Source organism: Gymnoscopelus braueri (assembly GCF_963280865.1).
Source record: "Gymnoscopelus braueri genome assembly, chromosome: 13".
Lineage (NCBI taxonomy): Eukaryota > Metazoa > Chordata > Actinopteri > Myctophiformes > Myctophidae > Gymnoscopelus > Gymnoscopelus braueri.
The window spans coordinates 21,889,941-21,903,647 of NC_137615.1; the positions used below are offsets into that span (position 1 = coordinate 21,889,941).

Consider the following 13,707-nt stretch of genomic DNA (forward strand, 5'->3'; position numbering starts at 1 on the left):
TCTTCAAGCTCACAGCGTGTCACGATGCGTTTCAGGCTATTTTCACTATTTTCAAAAAATGTTTCAACTTTTTTTTTTTTTTTTTTTAATACTTTCTTTTTATCCCACGATTTTGTAACCCTTTTTCACCCGGATCTACTCCGTTGATTAGAACAGTATATCGGTCAAAACTTTGGTAATCGGTGGTCTAGGTCAGTACTCTCCAAAATCGGGATAGGCATCCGATCCAAAAATCTGGTATTGTTCGGGCTCTACTGTCGGGCTCTACTCACTTTCATCAGTAGCTGGCTGCTATGGTCCCTATCTGGAGAATGAAGATTTTCTTTTTTTGGATCTCCACTGATCTGCAATTCTTTCACAAACCGAGTCTCAAAAACATACTTCTAAATTAAATATGAAGCAGATATTCAACAGAACATGAAAGAATGTCAAAAAAATGAAGATTTTGTAGCTTTTGAATTTCTAGCAGAAATAATTAATAAATCACTTTTATATAACAAATTGTGGAAAGACCTTGGTTTAGTGTCCTTGTCTTGATTGAAGAATGCTACAAAGTGTAATCAGCTCTTAGCAGATGCCATTGCTTTATTATGTGCAATTGGCAGCTGGTTACGGTATTTAGTAAAATAACTATGCTTATCATGACCTTGGAAATGCTCCCCCAGAAATAAGTCTTGCTGTATTCTTCTTTCTCACCTTTGACCTCTCCCCTCTCCCACCATCTCTAGACCAAACTGGCCTTGCATAAGCAGCTGACCAAGAGCCTGGCAACTGGCTTCCTGCCAAGTCCCCTCAACCACCCGACTCTGTGCACGATGGCGGCTAACCCCCTGGCTCATCTGCGCCATCCGGGCACCACCACCTTCTTTCAGAACCCGTTCCTGAGCCCCGCACTGTTCCGGCCTGCCCCAGGGCCCTTGCGAGCCACACACACCCCCATAATCTTCTCCCCTTACTAAGCACTCTGCCCCCCCGTCCCCCCCCTGTCCCCTTCCCCGTCCTTTGAGCTCCACCCTTTCCCTTTACGGAACCCCTCTGCCCTCCCTTTTAGTGTGACCCACATGACAGGGGCCACACACAAACTATGCAGCCTGCCAGACCCAACATGGAGAGAACGTGGAAGCACACAAGCCCTGGCCCTACAGCAGGCCACGGGCCACCAGAGCACATGGTCCTGTTCTGAAGACTAAGGTCTTACTCCCTGCCCTCCCCCCCCCCACCCCCACCTCGCCTTCTATCTGATCCTCCTGTCATGACCTTAAGAGCAGGCCACGCCTCCAGGAAGTGACTGGTGCGAGAAGTCTCTTTTATAGCCATTTCATGGGTAAACATGGTTTGGATTATTGATATTATTGTGTAATTTATTAGAGAATAAAAATAGAGTATAGATGTATGTTTAGTGTGGTTGCCACAAAATAAGGTCCCTTTACTTGATGTTCTTTTAAAACATTTTAACTTATTAATTTGGGTATTTTTTTTTATGATGGATTGATTATTATGACAGCAACTGAACCCAAGTCACCCTCCCATATGGAAGCTGACTATGGCTAGACAAGCTGACAAGTCTTTTTTTCAGCACCATGAGCCCAAAGCAGATTGTTGAAGGGATGCACAAAGTGGCAGAAATCAAGAGGTCCTTGTCACAAGTCTTTTATGTGGACGTATAGAACTGTGTCAATGATGAGGCTCCTTTAGAAATGTTTTTTTGGCATATCATATTGCTGTACATGCGCAACACCTGTCCCAAACCCCTTCTTTCCCAGAGCCCTGAACTCATTATGCAGATGACACAGCTATGGCATACGTATCTTTCTTTCTCTCTGACTCACAGCCGGGTATAGTTCCTTCATCATTTATTTATTTAGAATCCCATTGATTATACACTCATCAAGGTCCCGAAAAGGCCACCTTGTCTACTTGATTTTATGTCAATTGGCAAATCCGCCTTGGAGTTTTTCTTTTTTTATCTGCGCCTAATTGCCTGGATGCTGCTTCACCAAGTTCGCAGCATCAAAAGATTGTTGCATAATGTGAGTCATTCATAACATGACATACAAACCCTTATTTAGTTTCTATGGGGATCCATAGTTTCCCCTGCTACCTCTTTCGTCCGACGGTCCTCACCTCACCTTTTGCCCAGCATTTTGCACGCTCAGAGGCAAGGACACAGGTCCATCCCACCTCGCTTCCAACACATACACCTACACGCACTGACGCATGTACATCCACACACACACACACACACACACACACACACACTGCAAACTCTGTACTGCAGAATCCACAGAGTCGAATTGAAACTAAGGATATTGCAGTGCGCACATACATTAACAATTTAAAATAATACATGGGAAATGACTCGATTGGGATTGCAAGAGCTCAATGAAAAGTGTTGACTGCTCAGTGGTGTGGATGCCCGTAGATGGGAACTGGTTCCTCTAGTATTTGAGTGGCATTCCACTACAGAGTCTGCATGCAGCCAGGGAGGGAACAAAGCACAGTGCCATGGCAACCACATTAAAAGCACCTTAAAACCGATATACTTACAAAAGCAATGGAAATTGTTTTGACGTTTATCTCTTCTTTTAATTCCTCTGGTTGTTTGTTTTGACAGTCTCATGCCAATTTAATTGAGCATTTTGCTTTGACAAAAACAACAAAACAACAAAAAATAATAAAACAATCAAGTGGGAATGAATTACGATGTTTAGGCCCCAACTGAGACAGGACTGGCTCTCAGATCTTAACATTTAAAAGCAATACACCTGATATGTTGATGTTTCTTACGTGTTTGTTTCGGTGTGAATGATGGCTTTACCTATTCTGAGCTGAAAAACTCCCTTGTAATGTATTCTGTACTCCTGCACAGACGAGGGATGATTCTGTATTGTGAGTGATGAGTCATTTGAGTTGAGTTCATTCTGGATGAGTTGTTCTGATTATGTGTACCCTTGATGCTCAGTGCACACATCGTGACTCTTATGTTTACCCTGAGGAGGGTTCTTCAGCTGAAATCTGACATTGTTGTTTTACTTTGTTGTGTGTCTGTGTGTGTGGATCAAACAGGCGGGTTTATGCGTAGAAATTCCACGGAGCAAACAATGTTATGTAGACAAGTGTTATGGATAAGTGTCAAAAGTGCAACATCAGATGTCATTTTGCTGTTGAAATCTGTGTCCGTCTCCCTCCCCCCCACCCTTCCACCCACCCAGGATATTTTCGCCAACGCTTCATCTCTCAACCTGGTGCTTGGCGCGCACGGCCTCTTGATGACTTATTACCCTGTGCTTTCCCAAACGGTGCACCTACCCAAATCCTGTCCACTTAAATTACAGTATAAATTACAGTAACAGAGACGATCCTATGCATTTTCGTTGTGCAATATGTATAGTTGTCTGTGATGCAGCATCGCCATCTGTTGTGAAAACCCTGCAATTGCCATCCTGTACTCTAAAGTGCTTCTCTCCACGTCAACCGTCGATCTATTCTGCGTTTCTGTTTGAGGCCCCGGGGTCTTTTTGGGAATATGAAGCCACCACAGGTCTCCTTGCCATACCAATGTGATTCTCCCCGGTCACACAACTCAGTGAACCAGCCAGCCTATGATCTTCACTGTTTGTTTGTTTCAATGGGAACTCTAATGAAATGTTTAAATAACAGTAATAAAAAAATAATCTAGAGAAGGCAAATTATATGTATAATCCATAGAATAACTATAGATATTTTATCAGAGTTGCTATTGCTATCTGTATCATGATGAAATGCTATCTTAGAGGAGAGTAGATGATGTTATTGTAGGCTATGTACAGCATACACCGCTGTAAGGGAAAGGAATAATTCTTTGCTCGTATTTTCTTTTGTTTGTTTATTTTCATGGTTTTACTTACTTGTTTTTTAAGTACAAGAGACAAAAATATTCAAAACAAAGTGCTCGAGTTGTTTATTTATTTAATGAATGCACATACATACACATTAGCCAGGTCTTCTCAGGGGTAATAGGTTGGGTAAATGTTAACATGAGCATCCGTTCAGGGCATTCCGTTCTGAGGCAACGCTGTAAGCCTGGTTTACTTCGTCGTACAGCCATGTCGCTCGCCGAAAATAGCCAATACACAAGCTCACAACACATCTTGATGCATCACGTTGTGAGATTGTAGATTGGCTATTTTCCGTGAGCGACACTGTCGTATGACAAAGTACTATAAATGAAGCAGGCCTGCAGTATTCTACCACAGAGAGGACATGGGATGGATTTGTGACAATAAAAACCTCTTAGAACTTGTGTAAAGCTTTTAGATTAAATTCATTGTAACTTTCTGTGTGTGTGTGTGTGTGTGTGTGTGTGTGTGTGTGTGTGTGTGTGTGTGTGTGTGTGTGTGTGTGTGTGTGTGTGTGTGTGTGTGTGTGTGTGTGTGTGTATGTATGTGTGTGTGTGCGCTCGCGTGCGTGTGGTGAGTGTTATATCAATGCATAAAGGATATAGCATTCATTTATTGATTCTGGATTAATGAAATATTCATACCTATCAAACACATGGAAACCGTTACTATATAGGAGCAGGTGCCTGTTGATTGGTATGGCAGATCTCAGAACTGGGATTCTATATCCGACTCTTAAGTTTGCAAGTAGGTCGTTTGGGTTCGATGAATGTGTGTACCCCACCTTGCAGAAAAATGCTTGGGGCTGATACAGCAAATATCAAATATGGCTGATAGGGTTAATACTCATTTACATTTTAAGTGTTCATTATTATTGTACACTCAGAATAAACTTACCTGTCAGTGTTAAGGCATGTTTGGTGCTTTGCAGAAATACAACAGTGAAAGAAAGGTTTAAAGTACAATAAGCACTCCTTTATTATTTCATACAGTAATTAGCTAACAGCACTCCTTTATCATTTCATACAGAAATTAGCGATAAGGCAACATATTTTGTATAGCTGATGTAGTCTAGAAACAAGCAAATTCCTTCAGACTATTCTCTACAGGTTGCCACCTGCCACCAGTAGTGACTCCAGACACTGCCGAATGCTTAGGCTCTGAACTACACTTGAATCCCGTTTAACATCCATGTGTTTGCCAATCCAATCTGTCCACCATGAACACTGAATCCAGTGAACCGCCCTTGTGATACTGATACTAGGCAGAGGAGCTGGAGCATCTGTCTCTGGACTGTTCATATTGTGATGAATTGTGATACATAGACATGATGCTTTCCTCCATCAACCCATATTATCTTGTCATTAGCCCCTGCAGCTGGTTTTCACTGACTGTCCACGTCCTTGTTCATTTGGAGGTGAGTCCTGGACTGTGTGTTAATTGCACTCTGCACCACAAGCCATCATGCCAGTCCTTTGTTTGTGGAAAATGGTAGTTAAGCACAACATCAAGCACACTTCTTTGGATGCCAATCAAAGGAAACCCAGCTATATCCCTAGCCATGACAAAAGCCAGTGGAATGGCAGGACATGATGACCTTGGCTGAGCCATGACACTGGTGTAGTTGGTGTATTGATCCAATACGCTATCTGACTGCAGATGGATGGAGTGGCAGGCACCCTCCGCCGTAATAAACATCAGGCTTTATCTCTTATCGCAGCAGTCCCCCCAAACACACACACACGCACCATCAAAATGCAGCCGACCCTCTGCGTCAAACTACATAAACGTTCAGCTTCAGGCATTTCATCCATGTTGGTATGTGTGGGCTTCTGTGTGCACAGATATACTGTGGCTGTCCTTTGTATAATTTACATTTTATTATAATAATTTACCTTAAATGTATACATACTTTACAACTTAGTGACAGTCAATCAGCCCTATCCGTTTGTGCTCTTAACTCGTAGTGAAGGGCCAGCTCAGGGGCCAAGCCACATGGACAAAAACATCCTGAAAGGTAACCACAGCTTGCTTGCAGCCTGTCCATTTGAGTTAAGTTGTTGTTGTTTAGTTGTACCCCCCCAACACTGTGTTATTATCAATGAATCCCTACTTAGAACCTGCTACAGACAGTGACACATAATCTCACTGCAAGATAGAGAACAGGCCTGATTGACAGCCAGTTAAAGTCTGACAGACAATCAGCCTAGTTGATTACAGGTGTTACTGCTGTGGTGGAGCGCTCCGCTTGCAGGCGACAACAAACCTCACCCCAATGCCACAGGTACACATGAGGTTAACAAATGTTACGGGAAAAAAGGAGGCAGAGTGACACATGGAGGAGTCAAATAAATCGATTAGATTTTCTGCTTCCAGAGTGTGGTTCTTCAGTGCTTTACTGGGTAAGTGTCTATTGACTAGGAGCAGACAATGTGGTAGCTTGTCCACTTGCATGACAAAGGTGTCACCCTTTCCCAGCAGTCTCAGCAAACACACACACACACACACACACACAATAGTCAATATAAGCCCTATGGCTCGTGATCAAGATTCAGTATGCCTTTTCCCAGATCAGTTTGCTCCCTGTGCTGCTGGCCAAATGAACTTGAGGGGGTCTGAGGTCAAACCAGATGATAGTGGTGATTTGTCCAGTCCACAGAAACTGTGCATCCCTTTGCTGTGTGGAATTGCCTCTATCTCGAGTACTGAAACCCAATCTTCTATGTCGTGACAGAGCTGGGAGCAAAGACTGATGAGAAGGTCAATAGAGCAGCTGCCAGAGCTGAACTCCATCATCACCATTGTAAAAAAGAAAAGGGAAAAAAAGCATTTGTTTTACGTTTCCCTGAAATCTTGGGTTGTCCGTTGCAGTCATGAGTTAATTTGGTGTGTTTTCTCTGACAAACCAAATGTAATTGGTACTGATAAAAGGCCATTGCTCTGTTACTGACATTTCACATTTTCAGTGGCCACTGCAGTTCACTGGAAGGCGAATGTTCATAAATCAAAGGGACAAGTGACAAATGTTTCCCAAGGTTGGCAAATATGTATTTCACATTTTGTTATGTTTCAACCCCTTTTTTTGCTGGCTGTCCACATAGCCATAGAGCAATTTTATAGAGCATGTCTTTGTTCACCTTGACATTAGAATAAATCAGACAAATAGGACAATAAAGGACCTCACCATTCGTCTGAACTCTCACACTTACAAACTGAGGGCAATACCGTGTTTTCATAATTCAACTGTGAGATTGTAAGGCACCATCAATGCTTTGACTCTCTCTTCTAGCTATTAAAAAGAACATGACTGAATGAAATGTTACATGGTTTTGCCCAGAGGGGAAACTAAGGTGAGAGCAGTATCCTTTCAGAAATGTTCCACTTGTGATTTTCTCATTAGCTTACATTAACCTTTCCAGTCAATGTGCCCGTGTGGAATGCGCGGATCATTTCCTCTGCCTAAACATCTCTGACCTTGTCTCCACAGATCTGTTTTCACTGTCACTCACAAACCAAATGGAATCCTTCCTAGTTTCTTCCGCTAGATGTGAAACAATTTCCAAATTCAGCTCATTTATGGCATAGCATTAATAGACATTACATTATGGGCCCCATTCCTAGCGCATAAGGTGCAAAGCTTTGCGATAGGAACAATGAAGACTGGGAGAAAGGTGTAGCACAGCAGCGTTTGAACAGGTGCTCTGATGAAGGCTCATAGCCGAAACACGCCGTTTCATTTATTGGTGTGCCAAAAAAAAAAGGAAATGTCAGTACTTTGTCCGCCGTTGATTTGAAATTTTGAATGTGCTACCTTTTTTGGGATGTTTTAAATTCCTACTTTTTAAGCGTTTGAAGAGGGTTCGAGTGATTTTAGTTTTGTTAAATATGTGTGAAATCACTGTATATTCTGATAGAAATCATTGCTATAGACTATAGAGTGTTTGTAGTAATAGGGGTGTCACGTTCATTATGGTCATAACTAATAATCATTTCTCAGAGACATTAATTTGGTCTAGTGGACTGATTCATTGACATCCACAGAGCCATGTTGCAACACAGCAGAGACCTCTGTTGGCAGTAAAGCAAACTGCAAAAATAAATGACAGTTACCAGTTCTGTAAGCTTCAGTTTATTGAGCCTTTTCAAATACACAAAAAAAATCAATGTTTGAAAGCATATCTGAATGATTCACCTCCAACCATCTCTTGGAATGCACATCAGAAGGGTTACAGCTGGCCTGGAAACAACTCAACCAGTAATCATTTTTAACCTGCAAGTCTGAGCTCAGAGGGACATGCTGTTGTGATGGCTGAGCAATCATGGATGCAGGAAAATGTCCCACGATGAAACTGTTACTGTACCAGAACATGAAATACCAACCACCGCTACCAGCGAGGCACAGAAGAAAATAGCTTCTTTACAATACATGCAAATGTATCAAGCAAGTACACTTAAAGAGGACATTAACAGCTTCATGATCTATGAACAGTCACATAAACATGTTACAACATGTCATAGTTTTTGATGAAACATTTAACCTGATACCGCACCCTGATTAGACCTCAATAGTTCAGTAGCCATTTGAAAATAATTCTGCAGTTCTTTTGACAGATTTAAACACTAAAATGTATTGCAGCTTCAACTGGGGAAAGTTTTCATCAATCTACGGAAGTCTGTGACATAATTTCTCATCTTATATGCTGTGCGCAAACGCTTTTAAACATAACTTCAAAATAATAAGTAGAATCACACCTGAGCCTGCAAATGAACTTATGAACAAATAATGCCATCTCGTCCTTCATAGCACCAATCTTTTATTTTAGCATAAAACAAACTACAAAGGCAATAAGTGCTTCTGGAAAATCAGTTGGAATATAACAAGACTGGAATGGACCTACTATAAAGATTTTAGGAATGCCAATCATTCACATTAACATTCCACATTGAAACCAAGAGGACCAGTAGTGTAACAAATCTCCCCACTAACAAATAACACTTATATCAACACTCATTCAACCCAATATACTCTGACCCAGCACACGATTTGCATTAGCATAGGCTTTAACATTATGGGATGCAAAAATCTGTTCTCTGTAAATGTTTCCACGTGATTTATGTTTTTGTATACCTGTAGTGAATAGTTACATTGCATTAATCTATATACAGTTAGATCCATAAGTATGAACAGTGTGACATGTGACATGTTTGATATTTTTAGCTCCATACTTTGATAACTTTAGATGTCCTATGACACAGCGTGATTAAAGTGCTGAATATTGTCTTTAATCAGAGTATTACTAAGCTGTGGCTCTGGGGGAGCTGGCTGTCTATAAGACCGTCGGTCTGTGTGCGTGTGTTCAGAGCTAACCTTTCTGACAACAGGACCGATCAGCACCACATTCTTTATACCCACTGCCAGTAGGGCACAAATGTATTTGCGCATAATGATTTAGCTTAACATCTCATTTTATAATTGGGGCTCTGTTTGGGATGCCCAAATGTGTAGTTATACATCACAGATATGTCATAGACAGCTAATATCATAGATTACTTTTTTTTATCTCATGAAAGGTTAAATTTAATGATTCAAACATTTTAACAATCTGTATCAGGTAGAGTATAATACAACAGAATTGGTACATTTGCAGTGGTTGGGGGCTGTCTCCCTGCTCCCTACTAGACATTTTGACGACATAAAACTCACGGACTGTAGCAGTAAAGAAATAAAATGTCAAACGTCACTTTCCAAATACTTATGGAGTTCAATATGAATACAATCATCCTGCCTTGTTTGCTCTCAATAAAAACTTTTTCCCTCAATCCCCAAAAGCTTACTGACCTTTCAGCAAACCTGCAGTTCCCTTAAAACACCTCCACTCTCCCCTTTTATCTCCCTGCTCATCCAGGCCTTCCATTCTGGTTACTCAGCTGTCGGTCGAACCACTTCCCTTGTTCTTGTTGCGACTGAGGGGGAATGTGGACTTGCTCTGTGGCTGAGTCATTTTGCTGGCCAGGTAGACGAAGGGCTCAATGAGTGTGCGCCGGTCCACCACAGACACTTCCCACAAGCGAACTTTCTCAGCTTTAGCCCAGTTCTGGGCCACGTTCGAGTCTACCCGACGTTCCTCTTGCTTGTCCAGTTTGTTACCCAGCACCACAATGGTCACCTGGGAACAGATGTTACAACACAACACATTTTACAGTTTCTGTGCATGTTTAGCAGACATTTTGTCATACCTTATACAGATTAACCACTTAAAAGGGCCCCTTCACCCATTTTCAATCAATCTTAACAATTGTCCTTACTAATGCTCATTATATATGGCACCATTTTTGTCTACTCGGTCTGTGTCTTAATGGAGGTAGGTTTGGTCATTTCAAGCAAGATTTCAAACATTGTATGTAAATGCATCGTTATTTTGGAGTCTTTACTCTTTATGTACGATATAAACAATTTAAAATGCGTTTGTGAACACAAAGCAAATTTCTGTCAACATTAATTCCTCTACATCATTTCTTGTTTATTAATGCAAAAACAATGGCTTCTATTTCAGTATGCCAACTTTCCAAGAAGAGAGGCTGTACTTTCTAATAGCTTGGAATCCCCACCGATGACGTCGTTGGTATCTGAACTGTCCACCAATGAGACACAGAGTGAGTACACAGAAATTGTGCCATTTTATGAGCATATACGGTTGAAATGGGTTAAGTGCTCCTTTAAGCCCTATGAGCTTTGTTGTACGATAAATAGAGAAAACAGCTTATCTACAAGCTCACAAGGTGTTGCATCGTGATGTATTGTGAGCATGTAGATCTGCTATTTTAGCTATTTTAGAAATTCTCTGAATTGAACTATGCATGCGTTCTTCCTATTCTAGAGTGAGTGGTAGAAAGAGAATATTGCCCGAGTGACATCCTTCGATCACCGAATATACAAAACAAATTCACATACTGTTATTATACTCCAAACTACGAGTAAACTGATCATGTTTATAATCGTTTATCCCGTTGTGTGCCTCTAGATTTTAGAGTCACAGAACAGGATAAACAAGTCTAGAGCGAGAGAGACAGAACAAGCTCTCTGACTCACATGCTGTTATAATCCACGAGATGAGTCAATAGATTTTGATGTCTAACACAGTCACATCAATATGTGTGAACATATTGATCACTTTATCCCTTGTGGACCGCCTAATTCTGTTTAACAACACTACAAAGTGGGATGGTCCTCACCTCTTTCTTGTCCCTGCTGCGGTCAATGTCCTTCTTGAGTGACTCCATTCGCTTGAAGGACTCTTTACTATCGATGCTATAAACAAGCACAAAGCCATCTGCAAAGGAGTAGTAATGTCGAGGAAACTCCATCCCGTCCTTGAGCCCTCGGGTGTCATAGAAACGCACCTGCTCCCGCGTGCCACGGTCGGTTTCTATAGAGCCGATATATATGTCCTCCAAGGTCTCCATGGGCTCAGAGCCTAACAGATGACACATTACAACAGGCACATCATCATGATCACACTGACAGATGGAATCAAAATGCTGTGACCCAGTTGATGAATACATACAATAATATACAATGTTACAGCAAAGCTCTGTAGGAGGCTAGCCAGAGTGCTGTGTGTGTCCAGGGCTAATCTCGCTAACCACTGGAATGATTCCTTGTGTGCGTTGTCAGTAGGCTAACTTAGTACGTCCATGCTTTTTTATAGGTTTTATATACTAGACCCTTATACATGTAATAACCCCAGATCATTACATGTAATGTTGAAATTATCTGGGCTAGTTTGAAGTGAATGCATGAACACAATATGTAGAGAAATCTTGATTCTCCACAGAGAAGTTCAACATTGTCAAACCACCCAAACGTTATTATTCACTCTGCTTATTTTGAACTGTTAGGACGGTACTGTACATGAAGTATGTCTTTAACAAAAGGTTTGCCACACCGCTTAAAATATTCAACAGAAATCACTCAAGCTGAGCCATACTAGCAGAAAACTGTTCCATTTCCATGTCTCTGTGTACCATCTTCTGCACTTCATCATAAGTGGCCTCAATCAATAGTACAAATGGATGGATGGCATGAGCATGTCTGGTGTGCAGAGTACAGTATTGATTCTTTCATGCCAGAACCATTAAGCCTCAGTTATACATGGTTGCATACAGACAATCTACAAGCTCACGACACAACATATTGTGAGCTTGTACATCTGCTATTTTTCATGCCCAACACAATGCACAACCAAATATAATTCAGGCTTTAGTCAAGAAACACTTATAAAAAATGTAATATAATACAATAAAAATAAAACATTATTTACCTAAAGAAGACAAATTCATAGTGGTGTTGTGCGGTTTTGATAGAATAAAACAAATTCAAATGTTCAGCACAGGAAGCGACCTTACAATGTATTGTGCATTTTTCACAAGTATATGTCGCAACCTGTTAAAAGGAATTATCCTTATCCTAACAAAAAAAAATGCTGCCAAATTCTGATTCGAATACATGCCAAACATGATACATTTACACATGCGGTTGCTGCATCTACAGCTCTGCTGGAACAACGATAACAATCTGTGGCTGAAAAGTACAGTTTTAGCAATATTCATCATTCTGTGCTACATAGAATTTATGGGTAACAGGATAGGTGGGCACCAAGCAAGAGTGGGCACCTCGGTATTGAATTGGCTATTTTTTCCAAAATGTTAAAATATTTGGAAAATGTTTTTAAGTAAAGTATACAAGATTAGAACATGCTTAAACATTAAGGTCTAATATTTCTACAATTGCTACAAAATCTGTATATCCAGTCATTTTGGGGCATTAACAAGAAGTTGAAGGATAAAATTAAGTCTGATAATGATGTACCGTGCATGTTCACATCATGTATACTTTACATTACTTAAGACCATTTTTCAAATATATATATATTTTTAATATTTTGGACAAAATAGCCAATTTAACATCGAGGTGCCCAGATGTCCCTAAGTGCCCACCTATCCTGTATCCCAAAGTACAGTACAGTTTTAGCAATATTCATCACTCTGTGCCACATAGAAGTTTTGCCACACAACGTACCTGCAACATGGTTGGCATACAGCAGTTGTTCCAGTACGGCTGTTTTACCAACAGCAGACAGGCCACAAACCACCACTTTACAACTTTTCCCCATGATTATAATTATTGCTTTCTGTCAGGAAACCTGTAAAACATTTGGTAACGTTAAACAAATGAAGAAATCTCTCGTGCAGTTCATAAACAACAGGGAATGTATTGATCCTATAATCTGGAGTCTCGGCTGGTTCTGTAGTTATAATAATCGCAGATTAATTAGATTATTTGCTCTTATTCGAACTATGCAGGCTAGTCAAAGCAGCGACTGACAGCATTAGCTTTAGCTTCCAGAGAAACACGATATCACACAACGATCATTATCTGAACAATCAATTGAACAACAGGAATCAAACAATTACAACACCTTCTACGCCCCAATAACCACTATAACGTTGTAGATTACTCACTACATGAATGTTTTGATCGTGGAAAAATGGCTCAATTTAGCTTCTTCTCACCTGACTGTGAGCTACTTCCTGTTTACATACAGATTACGTCACCGCTGCGGACGTTCAAGGGGGCGTGGTCTTGTGACAGTGGCGGAAAAGGTACTCACATTTCTTACTTAAGTAAAAGTATCAATAATACTGCAATGTAGACAATACGGTTACAAGTAGAAGTCCGGATTTCAAGTATTGGCATCAAAATGTAAGTGTAAAGTACTCATTATGCAGAATGTCCCATTTCACACGTTTTCAAGTCTTTTGGAAATAG

The 13,707-nt window shown here is 40.8% G+C and overlaps 2 protein-coding genes across 4 annotated transcripts in view; one reads left to right on the forward strand and one right to left on the reverse strand.

Annotated features, from left to right (window-relative positions):
* The window catches only part of znf385c (zinc finger protein 385C), a 164,680-nt gene extending 160,538 nt beyond the window's left edge, over nucleotides 1-4,142 (forward strand). For both annotated transcript variants that reach the window (XM_080445976.1, XM_080445977.1), the window contains one exon: nucleotides 729-4,142. In XM_080445976.1, coding sequence (XP_080302102.1) covers nucleotides 729-959 — 231 coding nt within the window. In that variant the 3' untranslated portion in view covers nucleotides 960-4,142. The remainder of the gene's footprint in view (nucleotides 1-728) is intronic.
* A 3,849-nt stretch (nucleotides 4,143-7,991) lies between these two features.
* nkiras2 (NFKB inhibitor interacting Ras-like 2) lies at nucleotides 7,992-13,490 on the reverse strand. Of its 2 annotated transcripts, none has more exons than XM_080447992.1 (4): nucleotides 13,401-13,490; nucleotides 12,958-13,081; nucleotides 11,112-11,353; nucleotides 7,992-10,045 (listed from the first exon to the last, which is right to left on the reverse strand). In XM_080447992.1, the coding sequence occupies exons 2-4, from the start codon at nucleotides 13,049-13,051 to the stop codon at nucleotides 9,803-9,805; spliced, it is 579 nt and encodes a 192-aa protein (XP_080304118.1). In that variant the 5' UTR covers nucleotides 13,052-13,081; nucleotides 13,401-13,490; the 3' UTR covers nucleotides 7,992-9,802. The 2 variants fall into 2 exon arrangements, with proteins under 2 accessions (XP_080304118.1, XP_080304119.1); XM_080447993.1 differs by having other exon boundaries at nucleotides 13,452-13,481.
* Nucleotides 13,491-13,707: the final 217 nt, after the last annotated feature.